Genomic DNA, 18,723 nt, shown 5'->3' with positions numbered 1-18,723 from the left:
CCTGGAGTCAAGAGGAATGAGCTGTAGGGTTCCAGCAATCCCTGACGTGTGCAGTGGCAGGAGCTGAACCAAGAGGTAACTCACAGGCCAAACAGCATTGTGAATTCCACCCTCTCCCCTCAGTCTTATGGCCAACATCATCCTTGCTGCTTTCCTTCCTTCCTCTCTAAAAATGCTGCAGAAAGATTTGTTTTTTAAACTTTCACAATTACTAAAATACATTGCAAAATTTTTAACTGTCAGCCTGGGTTTTTCTCCAGTAGATTCAGTTGTCCCAGAGGAGTTAACAGACACCACTGGAATTTTTTCAGTTCTAAGTCATAGCACCTGAATTATTACTCCAGGGAGTGAATTTTCCTATTAATTATAAATCATTTCTTTTCATGCTACAAGAAAAAGACAAGATCCAGGGCAACTGTGCCAGCCCAATCTTTACAGGTTCCTTCCATAGCATCTCCCTGCCCATCACTCACCTGCCAGATGGTGCAGGAGGTGGCTGCCAGTGACAGAAGTGTTGACATTTCTCATCACCTGTTGAACACATGGATGTCACTCTAAGCATTTTTACTGGCAGCATTTTTTAAAAAGATAAACACCGAGTTTAGTTTGAGTAAATACACTCCCATTAAGTCTGCAGCACTATAAAAAATATGCCTCCTTTTCAAGGGTATCTCCTTCAAAATAACTGCAAAACCAGACATGTTTCAAGAAGTTTTTTATTTCATAGTAAAAACAAAAGTTTGTTCTTTAAAACAGATTCCTAGTTCCAGATGTTATTAGCTCTTCAAATTAGATACAATGCCTTTTTTTCCATTTAAGAAAAAAATTAATGCTGCAAGGAAGATTTTTCCACCAAGATTGTTTCCTCAATGTTAAGTTTCACAGTTCACTCTCAGAAGGACTGCTGAAAGCAATTATTTCAATACAGCTGCTTGTTAAATTGAATTTTTTCTGTGGTCGAATATAGCTCTCATACAGTTCCAGTTCTGGTGAGAAATTAGTCATCCTCTTTTTCATTACACACAGTTTCTGACTTCCCCAAGAAGGCTGTGCACAGCACACCAAGAGAGCATTCTTTTTAAACCTGCAACCAAACCCAACTCCTTCCCCTTTGGAAGCTGCAGCTCTTCTGCCACTTCTGCAAATGAGGTTGAGTTGAAGTTACACCCAAAGGAGTTACCAGACAGGCAACATCATGTAAACAAAAGTATTACAAAATGCTGTTACAGACAGCAATGTTCTTTCATAGATAACTTACATCTACAGTCTACTAGTTCTATGAACAGGAGCACTTCAGAGCCAGCTCTATTTATAGGTATAATGCACTTTTCAAAATAGATTCATGAGACAAATGGTCACTTTAGCTAACATGACATCAAAGACTGCTGAAAGGAGCCTTTGACACATGCAGAGTCCTGTAAAACAATAAATATCTGAAAAAAAATGCTTGCTGAGCACCTCTAACTATAAATATACAACATACAAGAGTAGCAAAAGCTGTTTGAAGGTTTATTCAAATACAACACTGACTTGCACTAACACAACAGTGAGTATGACACTTCCTTCTTCAGCAGAGCCCATGCCTGAACTAGACAACCTCAAATTCAGGTTTCCTTGCATGAGGTTTTCTGTTGGAGACCTACTACAGACATAGATTTGATCTACAGAATGGACAAAGAATACAAGCACGATTTTTAATCCACAGTTGGACAATATTTAGGTTTGTTCCTATCTTGAAACATAGTCACTTCCTCTTCTAAAGAAATTACACAGTAATTAGAAAGCAGCAGTGATGCACACGAGTGCTTAAACACTTGTCCAGGATGGGTTGGTACTAAACCCAGAAACATCAGGAAATGCAGTTTGTAGAGGAGTAAGGCTCAGCCAAACAGGTGCTGTCCTCACTGATCCCTGGGCTGTCCAGCCTAACAGGGCATATGGGGAGAGGGGGAATCCATCCTTAGTTACGGACACAACTGGACACAAGATGTTAGCCTTACAAACTACTGCCATTTCCACCAACAGCAAACAGATTAAGAGATTGCAGTAAGTAAAAAATGCCAATGTAGAAATTAGCAAAGGCCACTAACAGCTTAAAAACCTTACAAACTAAACTAATGTGCACCATGTCCACAATAATCTTACGAGTGCTCTACTCATACTTCCAGTATTGGGGCTCTGCTGAAACATTTCCATTATGAATACTTTTTTCCACACATTGTTTTGTAACCTTCAAAACCAGTTTATGAAAAAAACCTGCATTGCCTTTGAAAGGCAGAGAAACCAGCCAGTGGCTAGACAATTTGTAGAAATAAGAACAGAAAAAAAAAAAATAACCCACCACAACCAAACCCCACCACAGACACAGTTCTGTTTATACAGTATCTGCTACTGTTTCTAACACTATCTTAGTAATTCTGTTCTTCAGCTTCCCAGCAATTCAGAACAGATTGTTTTTTTCTTCCCTAAGTGCCCTCAAGAACACAGCACAGAATCAGAATTCCTGCTGGGATCAGCTGCTGTCAGAGCTCCTCACCATGACCTGTACTTTATGAAATTTAAAGTTAAATTTTTAAGACTCACCATGACAGAACAAAATGCACATGCAGATACTAATTACAGAGAAATACAAAGGAGAACATGTAATACAATGTAAACATGCTGAACTAGATGGAAGTTACTTCTGAACAGCTCTTGGTCATGGAAACATCTGCACAGCACAAGGTACTGCTGTGGAGGAGACAAGGGGGGTGAAGTGACCAACCCCGTACTCTGCAATTCAGGTCTTCTCCCCAGAAGAGCTCAGCACAGTTATCATGTGATACACTGGAGTTTCCTGGATTCCTCTTCCCATCATTCAGTGTCTTCTGCTGCGAAGTCTGTTCAGCATTAAAAGCAGGATCCGCAGTGCCCTCAGTATCTCTGCACGTGTCAGGACAAACACAATACTGTAAGCAGGTGTGTGTCAAGCAGGCAATGGAATGTTTTAACGTGGGAATGAGTTCTACAGTGCACCCACACCTGTTGTCACCAGAGCTGTTCAGACTCAGTGCAGGTAACTGAAAATGCTTCATGGCAATTCCAGGTAAATCTTCAAATTTCTTCAGGAAAAAGTAGTCTTTTTCAGACTGACAGTTGCGTATCTTCTAGGAAGTTCTCAGAATTCTTTATTTAAAAAAAATTTCTCTTATCTGATGTGGAAGAGATAGGAACAGTATATACATGTTTTTAGAATAAAGTCCTTCACATAAGGAGGGAAATTCTATGTCTTCACAGAAGGGAGGCAGATCTAAGTCTATTTTGATTGACTTCATTGTAGCCTCAGTTCAGTCCCATGCCTTGGAATTTGGCTGTCTCAGTGCAAACAAAGTAAGTCCTCAGTTCTCCCTTGCCTTTGACATTAATGAGTCCTCTACATTCACATGAGTATCCCAGCTCTTGTAGTATTTTGCTTGTTTCTTCTGTGACCTTTGAGTGAAAAGAATTAGAAACTCTTGTGAAATTCTTCTGATTATTCACATTAAAGCAAAATTCCACACCCAATTAGAAGCAATGCCTTGGACTCTGCAAGGCTCCTAGGTTTACCTGGATCTTGCCAAGCTCCCCCGTGCTCTCCATTCGGCTGGCGACATTGACAGTGTTGCCCCAGATGTCGTACTGAGGCTTCCGGGCACCAATCACTCCGGCAATCACTGGGCCGTGATTGATCCCTGCACAAACACAAGCACGTGTCATTACTGAGGCACAAAGGGATGGGACTTACAGCTTTCATTGTTAGCTGTAGCTCCAGGGGAAAAAAACATCCCTAAACTTAACTCTGAAACACCTTTCTAGCAATCAGTATTAGTACTGTTCTATAAATATCCATACTGAGGCTCAGGAGATGTGACTCACTCATTGCAAAATGGGAAGTCTAGGGTACAAAGCAGAATTCTTCCTCTTCTAGTTTTAATATACAGAAATGAGCATTGTAATGAGAATACTGTCTTTAGTCAACAGTCACTATCAGGGTATTTCACTCTTCATCTGTATCCTTCATTTCCTCCAAAGTCATCCAGCTGCACTCTCTGCTCCCTCCAGTGATGAGAAACAGCCCATCTGTGGAGGAGCCTGGCCTGTCTGAAAAACCACCAGACAGTGCTGCCTTTGGCTGTCAGCACGTGGACCTACATCACCCTGCCTCACCTGTCTCTGGCTGTGGAGCTGCCCACAGCAGAACTCACCCACACGCAGGCGGAAGTTGTTAAAGGAATGTCGGTTGATGCCGTCCAGTTTGCTCATCAGGGCAATTCCGTACTCCACCATGATCCCAATGTGAGCGTGCTGCCGTTCCCTGTCCTGGGCAAGCCATGACACATTAATGAGCAAATTACCACATGAAAGGCTGTGTTAGGCTGCTACTCCAAAGCACTACTAGAAGTGACTGGAGTGTTTATGAGACCACTCATCCTTGTAACTGCAGAAATGCAGAATTTCAAAACTCCATTAAATTCAGCTGGGAAGGCTACGAGGCAACAAGCGTGATCTGATTAAATTTTATAACAAATTAATGTCTGTCCTCTAGGGTTTCAGCTTTAATTTTACATATTTAAAATATATTATTATATGCATGTTTATGTCATACACAAGCCTGCTATACTGAAAATGAGCCAGAGAAATTGGTGTTAATTCTTCTGGGTGACAGCTTCAGACCTAATGTGGCACTTGAGGATTCTCTTTCTGTGCCAGTTCTCAGGTGTCACAAAAATCCTGTCCAGTTCTGAGATGGCCTTTACTTTGGCTCCCGTTCTTTGACTCCCCTATTATTAGAGCCCTTCTGTTATGCATCTAGGAAGGTTAAACTACAGGAATCAAAGATGAAAGATGTAAAAAGTGTGCTGAGACTACAGACTGAATACCTTAATTCGGAAATAAAATGGAACTAGGAGATAAATAGTGAATTCAGCAGGAGACAATACAATTTTGTCATCTTTTTCCACATTACAGGAAGTCACCCTTCATAATATACTTTTTTGTATCACTTTACCTTTTGTTACTTTGAACACACCTATGCACCCACAGAACACTGAAGGCAGATTCAGAGCCAACATACCTGGTTGTTCTCCTGGCCTGGTGTAACACTGAGACCAGCTGCTGCCATGTAAGTGCTTCCAATTGTTTTTATTTTTTCAACACCACTAAATTTAGGTTTTAACAAGAGCTGTTTGAATGGAAAGAAAAAAACACTTTAGACTTTAATACCACATTTCAGTGTCGTATTTAACCAGAAATCTTATGCCATCTACCATAAGTGTTACACTTAGCAATACTATCACTCACATGAAGATTAGATAAAATACTCAGGGTTAGTTACACAGTTTTGCTCTGCCCACTCACAGGAGAAATGAAAGCACAGAACTACTGAAATAAAGTCCTTAAATTCAGGACTTTCAAACCATACTTCTAATGGATTAGATGACTTAGTTGAAAATCTCAACCAGATGGGAAAATATCTTTCAAGATTGCAAGGCTAAAGTCAGAATATTAGTACAGCATAAAAATGTTTTTCCCCCTCTAATGCTCACAGATCTAGTGAAATATATATTTTGCAGTAAACATGCAATCCAGTGCATTTTTGTCAGAAGCTTAATTACCTCATCAAAATCAGCAATGATTTCATTTAACAGCCTCAAGCATTCCAAGCCTTCTTTATTGACATCACATTCAGTGTAAAACACCTTAAAATCTGGTACTGATGCAAACATGACACAGACACAGTCATAGGATTGGTGGTACCAGTCCTAAAGGAAAGCAATAAACCCACACATTGTCAGCAGCCACATTCCCCCACAGACACTCACACTCGTGATAATTGTAACCAGTAATCAAATTACAGCTTTCCTATGAAGTCACCCACATCTCTTATTCTATCAGAAACACTAAAAAAGTAGATTTGCCTAAGGAAAAACTGAGATTCTTTAAAGATATCTTAAACATTTTCATCTACTTGGACATAGTCACTCTTCTGAGATATCATTATTCTCTCTGAGGACATGCTGGCTGGCAGAATGAGATTTCTTTAAAAAAAAATCATTATCAATGAACTTCTCTCTGGGAGATACTATCTGCTCCTCAACTACTTTCCCTAAAAACTATGACCTGTCCTCCCAGGTAAAATACAGTAAATCTCATTTAAATATTTGCCAAATTTTAACTGTGTCCTGACTAATTCTGAGAACAGATTTCAGAGACTGACACTAAAAGTTTAAAAGTTTTCTTTTTTTTTTTTTTTTTGAGGCCATCTGGTTAACAGGTTCTTGGGTTTACAAGGGTCTTGGAATACAAACAAGAGGGAAACATTGCAGAAGTTCACAGTCTGGTTTTTTTCACATCGTATGTAATATATTATCACAGAAATCCAATTTGCGGTCCTTCACATAGGAAAGACCCAACACACCTCATTCCGTTTTTCTCCAATGAAATATGCAGCAACGTGTGCTGGAAGTACATTTTCCAGCAAAAGCCTGTTAACATTCTCCATAGTTTCAAATTGTTCATGTTCTTTTTTAAACTTATTCTTCCACAGACAATCCAGTCGACAGTAATAGTCAATCTGCAAAGAGATCAAATATGATAAATTAAATCCATAAGATAACTCACTGAAAAATATTAGGCAATTTTCTCAAGAAGTGTAGTAGCAATAGTTTTTTCAAGGTCTTTTGAGTCTATATAGTTATGAAAAATGTGCTTTGAGAGCAAAGGTCAGAAAAATATGAAGCAGCCACTAAGACCAAATGCCATTTGGTACCATCAGGTGTATTTACCAAAATGACACTTTAGTGATATGATTATTTTTAACTTGAATTGCTATGTTGGTTTAGAATGAGTACTGATATATAAATACAGATAGATCAAAACTGGAAAAACCAGGAAGTTCTCACTGTGATGCAAACACTGTTGAAATCTAGAAAAATGTTCCCATCCTTTCACAGTAATTTTTTTTTTAATTACCAAAAACTAATTACAAGTACATTATCCACAAGACCATAATATTAAAAAAGATAAAAATACGTACTAATTTAGAGCACAATTTCAAGGAACCCTTTTGTATTTTATTTAAATCAACTCGCTGCAAGTAAAGGAACTAAGGGATTGCTTTTTAAATACATACCTGTTTTGCAAGTAAAACTAGAGTTATGTAAAACAGAACCAGATATAAATTTGTCATTATCCTTGGGTCTTTGATGAAAAACCTGAAAATAAGAAAGCAATACAAAGTCACCTGTTTGCTTTAAGAAATCTGCAGGATGGAGGGTTGGGGTGGGAGGTGAGGGGAAGGGGGTGCCTGTCCAGACTTGCCCCACGGTGTCACTGCTCATTTGTGCCAGTGGCTGGCTGGGGACAGGGCCTGTCCTGACAGGGAGAAAGGATAATCAGGCAGCCCAACACCTGGAATGGTGCATTTAACACCAGGACACGCTGGGTGCTGAAACCTTGTTCTGTAGCTGTTGTAATGAGATGCTCAAGTAAACGTGGCTTTATCTAAATGGAGCCATCTTAATTTCCACCAGACTGAGTGCCAGCTCCCACCCCACCCTACAAAAACACAGCCAACAAAACCGTGAGGTAGGAAAACTAAATTTCTTATTTGTGGAAGGAAAGACAATAACAAATTAAAAACCTGAATTCCTAAGGCAAAAACAGCAGTTAAATCATGCCTGTATTTGAACCACCACTCATATTTCATAGTAAGATAAGTCTTACCACATCTATTACTTTTTACAATGCAAATTAAATTCTCTTCATATGAATGAATAAGTTCACTCAAGCTTTTTTAAGGTGTGCTGATAGGTTACAGCCTCTGCAACATAAATTTATTCTAATCTTCAGCTATGAGACTATGCTGAGGAATCTGACAAAGACTTAAAAACCAACAGTAAAGCCTTTGCATGGGATTTCTCTTCAGTATTTTCCATTTCTGCCATTAGATCAGGTAAATTGTTACTTTTCAAAATACTTGCACTTAGTACATGAAGAGTTCACCATACTATTGACTACCAAGGTCACACAAGCACAGCTTGAGCCTCAGACTTTTAGCAAGGCTTTTCTTCATAACATAAGATCAACCTTACTATGACATTAATATTCTACTCTCTAGTCCTTAATGTAATCCAAGGCTTCTAGGGATCTCAGAAGCCACATTACAGATTTTTTTCAGGGCATATACACTTTATTTAAAAAGAAAAAGAAAAGAAAAGGAGACATGGTCTAAGAGGATTTCCATGTTGTTCCATAATTTTATGTTTACATAAAGGTTTGCAGTGTCTGGCTTAAATGATTTTGATATTTCAATATTCCAGTAAGTTCACAAAAAATCAAACACCTCCTTAAATGAAACATTAAAGGATGAGAAACTTTACAGTGCACCTGGTACTGTTGCCATAGATGTCTTTGTGCTGAAGAGTATTAAAAATGATGAGGTAGACAGTCACAGCAATGGACAGGAGGAGAACTTTGAGTTCGAAGCTCATTTGAAGAAATACCGAGCAGGCAATGAACCCCAATATACAGCAGTAGGCATAATACTGTAAAAGAGGAATGTAAAGAGCCTTTGCTTTATTCAGAATTTATGTCTAAGAGATGTTCAAACCACAGCAAATGCTCTGAGTTCATGGTCACTACAATTTAAAACAAAGAAATTACAATTGCTTAAAGCTTTATTTTTAATGGCACTGAAGGGATGAACTTAATTTTGATTTCAGTTTACTTTTTCAATTTGTTATGGGTAAACAAGTATATTTGAACAACAAAAAAAAATCAACACAAGAAAGCAATGCTAGATAAAAACTGAAGTGTTGAGAATTTATCTTCTGAAGTTTATTAATTTAAGCAATTATTTGTTTAAAGTTCAAGTTCCTTTCTGTTTATGGACAAAGCACAGTTTTCCCATCTGTAATAGCACAGGCCTACTACAGAACTGTGAGATTCTTGGCTAAATAATTAACATTTCTGCTGAAGTGAATGAAACCAGAGCAATTTATGAGGCAACTCCTAATCAGAGCCCATATATAACACATTATACCAGCTCTGTCATCCTAAAGACATTGAGTCTACCTCCAAAAGATACTGAACACTCTCCCTCAAGCCAAACCTCTGAAAAAGGAACCACTATGTAGAGAACACCAACAGAGGTCTGTCAGCCACTTAAGCCCTTTCACTCTGTAAACACATTTATAGTACAGCTCTCATCTTTCAGACTCAAACATCATCATCATCCTGCTCTGCTGGTTTTTCTTTAAGGTTTCAGACCTACTTCTGAGTCTGAAATTTCTAAAAACGGCAAAGCCATACTCTACTCAGTACAACAACAGCAGCAGAATAATCTTAATTTCATGAAGAATTTTTCTGCTGTCAGATACCTAAAAAAGCTGCCTTTTATACAGCAACAGAACCCGCCATTTGTCAGTAATATACACAACATTCAAAGATCAGGCTTAAGTAAGATGCATTCACTACTTACAGTTTCCTCTACGCAGGAATGGGTTGTGTTTCCAAAAGTCTGATTTGCAAACATGCAAGAACAAAACATTACCGGTGAGTACAATGTGCATTTCACATGTGTAACTTAGCATTTGTCATAAGCACCTGAATGAAAGGCTCCTCACACAACCTGCTGCTCATAATCAAAAATATGTTCATCATCTAAAGGGGTGGCAGGTGACAGAGGAGCACCAAACAAATGAACTCAAAATAGAGCACAACTTCGGCATTAGAGCATAAAAAGTGAAACCCCCAGAAATAATACTTATGTGTCACTAGTAAGTGCTGAATTTACCCTTACAGAAATGCTAGAGACCACCTTTCAAATATGCTCATAGAGCAAAATAAACCAAAACCTCAATTTTATACATGAATACTCCAGACCTCTGAAAATCCCTAAAGGATGCACAGGAAAGCTATTTGTAAAAATACAAAATATCCCTTAAAACTTGTCATGAGCAAGTCTTCATGTTCAACAATTAAAAAAAATAAAAAACAAAACCAAAAACCTTATCTTTATAAATAAAAAGAAAAAAAAATATAAAAATGTTGCCGTCCATCTACATGATAGGGGTTGGACTTTGATGATCCTTGTGATCCCTTCCAATTTAGGATGTTCTATGATTCTATACCCACCATCCAAAACTCCTTTCATTTTAATCCTAGAAATTAAAATGGTACTCTACTCACATAGGTGGTAGCACACAGGTCATTTGATCCAGTAAAGTTGGCAGGTTTGTTCTTTTCAGGTGTCTTGATTTATTGGAGGGGAGGAAAAAAACCAACAAAACACATCAATAAAACCACCATACAGACTTATTAGCAGGTAATCGCTGACTTTTTTCTCTGTAAAAACATTTTACAAAGAGTGCTGATCTGGTTGTCTTTTCAGTGCTACTGAATAAGTGTTGAAATACAATGGCATCCCACGTAGTTGTATTAAACATATATGCACACACAAGCTGCACGAAGGTTAAAATCTGCTTATTTTCTAATTGGGGGTAAAGTTTTACATTATGGCTGTGTTAATTTAGCAGCTATCTGGCACAAACGTGGTTTTGTCTCAGCCCCTAGTTTCACAGCTGCTGTTCCTGTTTTCTTTCAGTCAGTCTCTGGTGGTGTTCACATGACACCACTGTGAGTCAATTCAAGGACCTAAGCCAGCAGGAAAAACACCCAGTGAAAGAAAATTAAGCATTTTCTGCAGTATGGCTTTCAGAATGAGCTCCCCATGGAATCAGAAGAATGGCAAGGCAAACAAACACCTGGGATCAGGAGGACATCAGTTCTAGTAGTTAACTATCAGTTAAGTGGAACTGTTAACACACAGAGCTTGTTGAAATAAAAAACATGGCACAGTTATTCAAATGTACAGACCCCAGGTGCAAGATAATATTCAAACTAAATTTAAAAGACAGATGCAGTTTCCCTCTTACTCCAGCAGCACCTATACTCAATGCTTTTGCTTTTAAAAGAGAGCCAAGCTGTATTCTTCCTCCCTCCTCCACATTACTACCAGTGGGTGCAAATACCACAGGGAACTGCCTAAAGTGCTGCCTGCCACTGCCAAACATTTAAAGCCACATTAAAAAACAGAAAACATCTTAGTGATGAGAGTTACAACCAAGAGTTGTTATAAGTGCCATCCTGAAAACAAGAAAAGCTGGTGTAAACTAGAACTGAAGTGTATCACATGTACTTTCAGTTCCACAAACCAGGAGCTTTTCTTTTTAATGCTTTTAATTGCCATCATCACTATCCCTGTGCAAATCCACTTATGCTGCAAACCAGGCATTAGAAAAAGCAGCAAAAACTGGTACTTGATGAAAAGAATACAGGAAGTTACTTGGATTTTACAATAAGTTTATCAATTAATGTAATTACTTACCAAATTAAAAATGGCTATAGTCAGCAAGGCAGCTATAGTGATGACTGCTAAAGGCAGCCTCAGCAAAGGCATTGTTTGCACCTTTTCGGAGAGGGCACACAGATGGCGCAGGAGGGGCCACTGATCTGAGCAGCACTTCTGTAAACACAATTAATTAGTTTCAAAACAGGGATAACACTTTGATACAGGGGAAGAAATATTTCTAAATATAAAGTTGACCTTTTTCTGAAGGAGAGTGTCAAGAGCCTTAGCTGGAATTCTAATTTAGAACTTTGAATCTCGTCATTCAGAGCCAATGTCTAACACCTTTCCCCAAGTTAAAATAGAGACAATGTTTCCTTTCTTCAAAGAGGTTGGGTGCTAAAATTTTCTGAATTTGTGCTTTAAAAATCAGAATTATGGCCTGTTTGAAAATTCTAGAGAAAAGTTAATAAAAATGAAGTAAAAAAAATTGTATTTTTTTTAGTTATAGAGCTATAGTATTATATATATAGTATATATTACATTTTCACATTAATAAATCAAAACCAGCCCCATTCCTGCCATCCCTATATCCTCCAATTGTTGCTATAGACAAAAACATCCAGTAGAGCTTTTTTAATGACTGCAAGCATTATTCCATGATGCTACACAAAACACTCCCAGCATAAACTCAAGTCTGATGCAACTGCAGTCTTGGAATTTTCTGTTTTCTTCGTGTGTTTCTACACATGTAGAAAAAACACATGAATGCATATACACATACCCCTCTATCTCTACAGACATATATGCAAAAATCCATCTATATACATATATAAATACCATGCATACATAAAATCCATACATCTGTCTAACCATACAATTAAATGAGTCATAAATCTTTATCCCAGAGTGCAATTTTCTCTTATTTTTAACCCCTTCCCTCTCCCCACCCTGCCCCCAGGCTGTTCTTGAACGGAGAAGGACTCTTTTTTTCACCCTGCATCACTGATGTTTCCATCACCGTGGGCTCTCCCTGTCACAATATACTTTTAAACAGTAATTGCATGTGTTTAATAATGCAAAGAAAAAGGAACTACAAGTGCAAAGTGTCCTAATTGATGTAATGGTGAATTTGGAATCCTAACCGCCATGAAATTGTTGCAAATAAATTATTCATATGTTTGTAATTTTCATTACACTTCGTACACTATTATGAAAACTGATCTTCTGTTCCAACTCATTTCAATGTTGTTTCCAGCACAAAGAATAACAGTATTTACAACCAAAATTACTATTAATGACAAACAAAAATAAAAATACATTTTGAAAAACCAACCCCACGTCTTCCCTCCTACCCATCTATTCTTGCACCCAAATAATTCTGAATTACTGTGAGAATTTTCAGACATGAAAATCTGTTTCAGGCAATGGAATCTTCTGGTAACCTGAGGTTCACAGTTCCTGTAACTCCTACTGAAATTACTAAAATTTCATCAGCCTAAAAGACAGATCAAGTTGCTGAAATATATCCACCCACTTTTGAATACAGACAGTGTTTTTTAAAAGTAAACTTACCAGACATTTCTCAGCAAAGCACACAAACAAAATAAGCCCAATGATGACCGCAACAATTCCAAAGGAAATTCCCAGTTTTGCAGTTCTAAACAGAAGAAGAAAGCACTAAAAGACCAAGTTTAAATATGATTTTTCTTCAAATAACACTGAATGACCACAACATCACACAGGTTATGGTTGCTCTGTTGCACAATCACTGCTTTAAGAGATTCTGCTCCTGGTGGCCTGAGCCACTGCCCTGTGCATAAACCACATGGAAACTGCACTGCAACAGCCACAAAAAACAAACGTGCCATAAACTTCTGAATTATCTACCATCTGCTTTCTCCGAGGTGTGACAAGCAGCTCAAAGTTGCCTCCTTGTAGCTCTACAGAAAAGAATCACTGAGCACAGTTTAACCAGCCAAATCCCATTTTCCTACTGCTCAATGTCCTTACAGCCAACTGTTCTTATAAAATAGTATTTCTTATCAAACTGACCACCTACCTCCCTGTGTGTACTAAGCAAACAGAATATTAAAGAAATATTTCTATTTTATTTTCATACTGATATCTTGTCTCTTATGCCAACAACATGAATGCACTCCTTTATCATGGGGTAAATTAATATATGTTTTTAAATTTAACCCCTCAGGAACTCCAAAGAGTTCCATGCACATGAGGTTCATTTTAGCCATTGGTTAATTTGAATTATAAATAATTGAAATACCAGCACTTACTTGGGCATGATAAACATCTGGATCACAAATATACAGAGGAACACAAAACTGGCACACGCAAAGTAACTCTTCAGTTTTAGAATAGGAATGGTGCGATACTGAAACACAGACAGAAAAAAGCATCAGGGTAATTTCAGGGCTGATTTTTCTTTATTTTATTACATTATTGTGATGACACATATATACAAGTTCATATTGTATTATTAAAAATATACCCAGGACTAAAACAGAACAAAAGAAGACCACCACCACAAAAAAAAAAATCTCTCTCTTGGACATCTTTCAAAACAGCCCAGTCCAAAGGGTAATTTCTAAATTTCCAACCTAGAGGGAAATGCAGGCAGAATCAGAATATCAGCTCTCCACAGATGCCCATGGTCAAAATCCTTATCAAGAAAGGACACACACAAAGTAAACCTAAAGTGTGTGTACAGAGCCACACCAGGAACATCCACAGCACAGTAAATTCAACAGCAGTTATTCAAACTGAGAAACTACACTGCACTTAACAAATACCAGCACTATATCTACAATGAAACAGCCACAGAAAACAAAGTGGTTTCATTATGGATGCAGAAATCCTTTTTTTCTTTTCTTTTCTTCTTTAAATCTCATAACTTTTGAGGGAATTAGTTTATATAGAAAAATTATCAAACCCACTAACTCCCTTATGGCAACAATTTGACCACAGATTAGAGACAAGCTCTTTTAAGTCAGCATTTGCATTCTCAAGAAGAATGATCAGTTCAAACGACTCCTGAAATCTGCTTTCCATTAGTTACCAGAAACTCTTAGGATGTGCAATCACCTCCAAAATCCAGTTTTAGAACAAAAAGTTTCAAACATATTCTTACGCTGCTCTGAAGGGCAAATCAAAGACCAAAAGGATTATTTTGCTCTTACCAACCTCTTTTTCAAGACCAGGTTCTGCAAAGATCAGTGAGAATCCACAGAAGTCATCTGATTTGCCACACCACGGCCTGCAGCCAGAGGGACAGAGGGGTTATCAGGAGCACGCAGAGCCCAAAGGACAGGACACAAAATCATCCCTGCACTTGGGACCCCACAGCCACTCCCAACACACATCTGATGCTTCTGCAGGGTCTGCAGGTTTCAGAACTAACCAGTGGTCATGTTTTTACTCATCTGACAGGCAGATCCACAGCACTCACAGACAGCAACATCTGCCAGTGCAAAATGTAGCTCCAAACCTTCCCGAAGGCTTATGGACAGGAAAGTATAACAGCAGATGTTGGAGAGGGCTTATAGCCCCCAGAAACTTCCCCTAAATAATATCAGACTCCTATCAGGAATACCTGAGGTACAGCCTTCCTGGAATTTAGATGAAAGAAACACTTTTTCTGCTCAAATTCATTGTTTTGGGAATTTGTTAGGAATTTAAATATTGTATTTTAAATTACAACAAAACAAAAACAAAGAAAACCCAAACCACTTTTGACATTATACATAATTTTTTCTTCAGGATGGCACCCCATTTAATGAAACTCCTTGTTTTAATAAAGCAAACATTGAATGGCAAGACTGATCTCTGGCTTCTTGCTAAATAATGCAGTAACACTCTCACTCAAACTAAATCCAAAAAGAAACTAAATAAAAAACAAAGACCAAAAAAAGGGCAAGACAAAAATCCTGATAACTTTATACATAGATTTTATGTCTAGGCTTAACTTGAGAATGCAGGTTAATCTCAAAGAAAAGATGAAGAATAAATTACAGTACTGAACTACTTACGTAGTTGAACTGAGGCCTTCGATGGTTGACATCATTTCATCATAAATATCTTCCTCTATCCTTCCCTTCTGAGATGAATTTCTGAGGATGAAATGAAGTTTGTGTGACAAATGCCACTCAGAAACAAGCAATGGGTACAGAGCACACTTTCTCAGCACACAGTGGGGCAAGCTTCCAGGGAAAATGCAAACCAGAATGCTCCAAAGTGATTGAAAAATACACCATGAGCACTTTACTAAGCATTTCTCTAGCTACTCTCTAGTTGTCATTTTTCAAGAGAGCACTTTGACAAACTGAGGGAAAGTTTCACAAGTGAAAATCAGCTCCTCATTTAACTCAGTGCTACAGGTACCATTGTAAGTGGCAATCCTTTACCACATTGTAATGGTAAACACTAACAGCACTAACAAAATCCAAATCTTTCCACTGATATTTAGGGTTCTCCCTTCCCAATCCCTCCCATCCTGCTGCAGCCCAGCAAGCAAAATGGAATCTGAATGACTGGGGGACAGTAAGACAAGAAGCTCCTTTTAGAGTCTGCTGACAATAACAAACATGAGCTGAGAAATCTTCTAAAGGCCAAAGATTTAACTTAACCTTTCTAAGGCAGGACTACAATACACACAGTGATTAATCAACCGAATGATCACATCCTTACAGCACACTGAACTGGAAAAGGAGCACAGGAGCACCAAAAAAAAGAAAAGAAGGTACTTGACAAACCTATCAGAAGTTCTCTGGCGCCCAGTAGAACACAAAGGTATTTCCTAAATAAAATAGGAGTTAAGAATAAGTTACACTCTCTTTGAATAGCAAACAACTATGGGAAACAAACATCAAGAAACTGCACAAACCCTTTTTTTCAGAAATAAAAGAAATCAAGAAACATTCCCAAACAGAAATGTTTATAAAAATCAATCCTTTCCAGCAACGTTTTCTGCTTTAACAAGCAAGAAGTGAGTGTTTTCTGACAAAAAAGATTGTTAGGAAATAATTAAACAGATTTTCCCTCTCATTTTTCTCTACACACCAAAATTACTAAGCAAGCACCAGCAGAGGCAAGCAGACTGGAAACCACTTCCACACCTGAATGGATGGATGGGTGCTTAAATTAAAATTTACTACAGCTGTGGCTCCAGGACCACACCTGAAAGCATGCACATCTACTTCCAGCTTTCAAGGAAGGGAAGATGGAAGGAAAATTTTGGTTTTGTATAGTTTAAAATCTTAAAATTCTTAGGAATTCTTGATCTGAAAAATTCTTTACTGATAAAATCCAGTTGCAGGGACTGTTTATTTTCTATACATCTCAATTAAGTAATGAGTACATCTATCTCTTTGGGGGTTTTTTTTGGTTTTTTTTGCAAAACCACATTTACCAGGCAGGGTCTCAAGACTGAAAAACATCAGGAAAAACAGATAGTTTTGCTTTAAAGCTATACTGTGATTAAAGTATGCTGGAGAGATTGGCAATCTGAATATGGTTAAATTCTGAAGGAAGGAGGTGTTGCACAGACAGCCTCTCAGTTGTGTGCACACTGAGTACCGGGGTGAGAGCAGACACCCAGCACAGAGGTAACGCCAGGCTTTGCGTTTCCCACCGCGGGCACAGTAGCAGTTTGTAATCACTGTGGGTTGCCCATCTCCCCTCCAGACCGACCTTCCTGGGCCTGCCCTGGCAGCTGGAGGAGTCGCTGCTGACGCTCTCGCGGTGGCTGAGGTGGGCGAAGGGGCGCGCGGCGCCCCAGGACTCCAGGTACCGCGTCATGCGCACGGACGCGCGCATCTTCAGCCCGTCGTTCACCCGCGTCTTGGGGAGGTGGCTGCTCGACAGGCACTGCTTGGACTGACAGAGGGAAACACGCTCGTGTACAGAACGGAAACTCCAAAATCACAAAATGACAAATTACAGAATGCTGAAGCTCTGTGTATTGAGTAGTTTACGCAAATCTCGCCGTTTGGGAGGGCTCTGAACGCATCAGCAACATGTCAGCCAACCTCAATTTCTTTATCTTGTTTAATTAACGTGAGCTAAAGCAAATCACAGCGCACACAATGAGTTGCTTCAGCTGCCTTTACGAGACTTCCCTTGCAACACTGCAACAGTCAAGCTTCCAGATTTATTTACAGTGATGCAAGGGCTCAAAGGCTCTTATGAACAGATACAGTTTCCTTGCAGTCAGCACTACGGCAGGGGAAAAATGTGCCAAATTCCTGAGCTGGGGTGTATCAAAACAGTGGTTAGAAGATCCCACAAATTACAGACTCCACATTAGATTATATGCCTGTGTCACAGGTGCTGAGGCAGGCAGTACAGACACGGTGTACAGGAATACCCTTGCAGAACTACAGGGAAGCTAAAACTGCAGAATAAACCCAGACATCAACGACTGATAATTCTCTAACATTTCACAAGTATCTTCAAGGGAGCAGAGACCATTTTAATAGACATAGGTCCTCATTCTGCGAATATCTGCTGTGTGCATCTGGGAGGGGGTTGCAGTGATGAAAAATGTAACCAAGATAAGACTGAGTTCCTGCTAATTAAAAGTAGTTCTATGTTGTTCCTTCCTGTAGAGATCAGGAAGGAAAGAAGTTTCTCATCTGCATTCTTTTTTCATTTGAAACATTTTGCTCATCAACCACAAGCCAATTCAAAATAGCAATACTCCAGTTGTTTGTAGTTACCAAGCTCTTAAGGAGTTGCTAACAGTTGCTAACTTCACATCCTGAAAAGAAGGTGAATCTTACTTTTCAGATAGTGAGGAAGATGTCTGATGCTATTTTACAGGGAAAATTTTAGCTGAAATTGGCCACATAGTACGGGTATTCTTTCATTCTTTCATCTTGATCTTTTGACCTGGGTTTTTGAGACACTTCACACAAATATATAGTCAAATATGTGGTTTTACTCTAAGTGGGTCACATAAGAGGTTTCAGCATAACACTTATTACCTTCAGTGTAATAAGCATGTCATAAAAAAGAGGATGTGCTTTCAGATCTGAACTCCCAAATCCAAGCTACTCAGGTGGCTCCCACCATTATTTAATTCTGTTCCTGAATGAAAAAGCTGCATGCACCACAGAAACCTACATATTTATAATGTGTGTATATACTTGAAGAAATGTATATGTTTAAAAACAAATACATACCCTTGGATCGACCACTAAGTAGGTTTTGATATTCATGGATTCAAGGTAAGGATCCCTCAGGTGTCCATTCCCTTCTTCTACTTCATAAGCTTTGCCTAGGTGATTTAATGTTGCTTCAGTGATGTGCACACGGCTGAGAACGGGAGAAAGAACAAG

General features: G+C 38.6%; 1 protein-coding gene across 2 annotated transcripts in view; it reads right to left on the bottom strand.

Annotated features, from left to right (window-relative positions):
• Window positions 1-698: 698 nt before the first annotated feature.
• The window catches only part of ADCY7 (adenylate cyclase 7), a 58,997-nt gene continuing 40,972 nt past the window's right edge, over window positions 699-18,723 (bottom strand). For both annotated transcript variants that reach the window (XM_063410502.1, XM_063410500.1), the window contains 18 exons: window positions 18,568-18,700; window positions 17,075-17,260; window positions 16,138-16,181; window positions 15,415-15,495; window positions 14,570-14,642; window positions 13,663-13,760; window positions 12,944-13,028; window positions 11,408-11,545; window positions 10,210-10,272; window positions 9,500-9,538; window positions 8,407-8,564; window positions 7,151-7,232; window positions 6,437-6,592; window positions 5,634-5,780; window positions 5,093-5,200; window positions 4,224-4,338; window positions 3,586-3,710; window positions 699-3,468 (listed from right to left, as the gene is read on the bottom strand). In XM_063410502.1, the coding sequence (XP_063266572.1) occupies window positions 3,322-3,468; window positions 3,586-3,710; window positions 4,224-4,338; window positions 5,093-5,200; window positions 5,634-5,780; window positions 6,437-6,592; window positions 7,151-7,232; window positions 8,407-8,564; window positions 9,500-9,538; window positions 10,210-10,272; window positions 11,408-11,545; window positions 12,944-13,028; window positions 13,663-13,760; window positions 14,570-14,642; window positions 15,415-15,495; window positions 16,138-16,181; window positions 17,075-17,260; window positions 18,568-18,700 (1,978 nt within the window). In that variant the 3' untranslated portion in view covers window positions 699-3,321. The remainder of the gene's footprint in view (window positions 3,469-3,585; window positions 3,711-4,223; window positions 4,339-5,092; window positions 5,201-5,633; window positions 5,781-6,436; window positions 6,593-7,150; window positions 7,233-8,406; window positions 8,565-9,499; window positions 9,539-10,209; window positions 10,273-11,407; window positions 11,546-12,943; window positions 13,029-13,662; window positions 13,761-14,569; window positions 14,643-15,414; window positions 15,496-16,137; window positions 16,182-17,074; window positions 17,261-18,567; window positions 18,701-18,723) is intronic.

The sequence above is a fragment of the Prinia subflava genome, chromosome 13 (genome assembly GCF_021018805.1).
Source record: "Prinia subflava isolate CZ2003 ecotype Zambia chromosome 13, Cam_Psub_1.2, whole genome shotgun sequence".
Lineage (NCBI taxonomy): Eukaryota > Metazoa > Chordata > Aves > Passeriformes > Cisticolidae > Prinia > Prinia subflava.
This window is presented reverse-complemented; position numbering and strand designations above follow the sequence as displayed.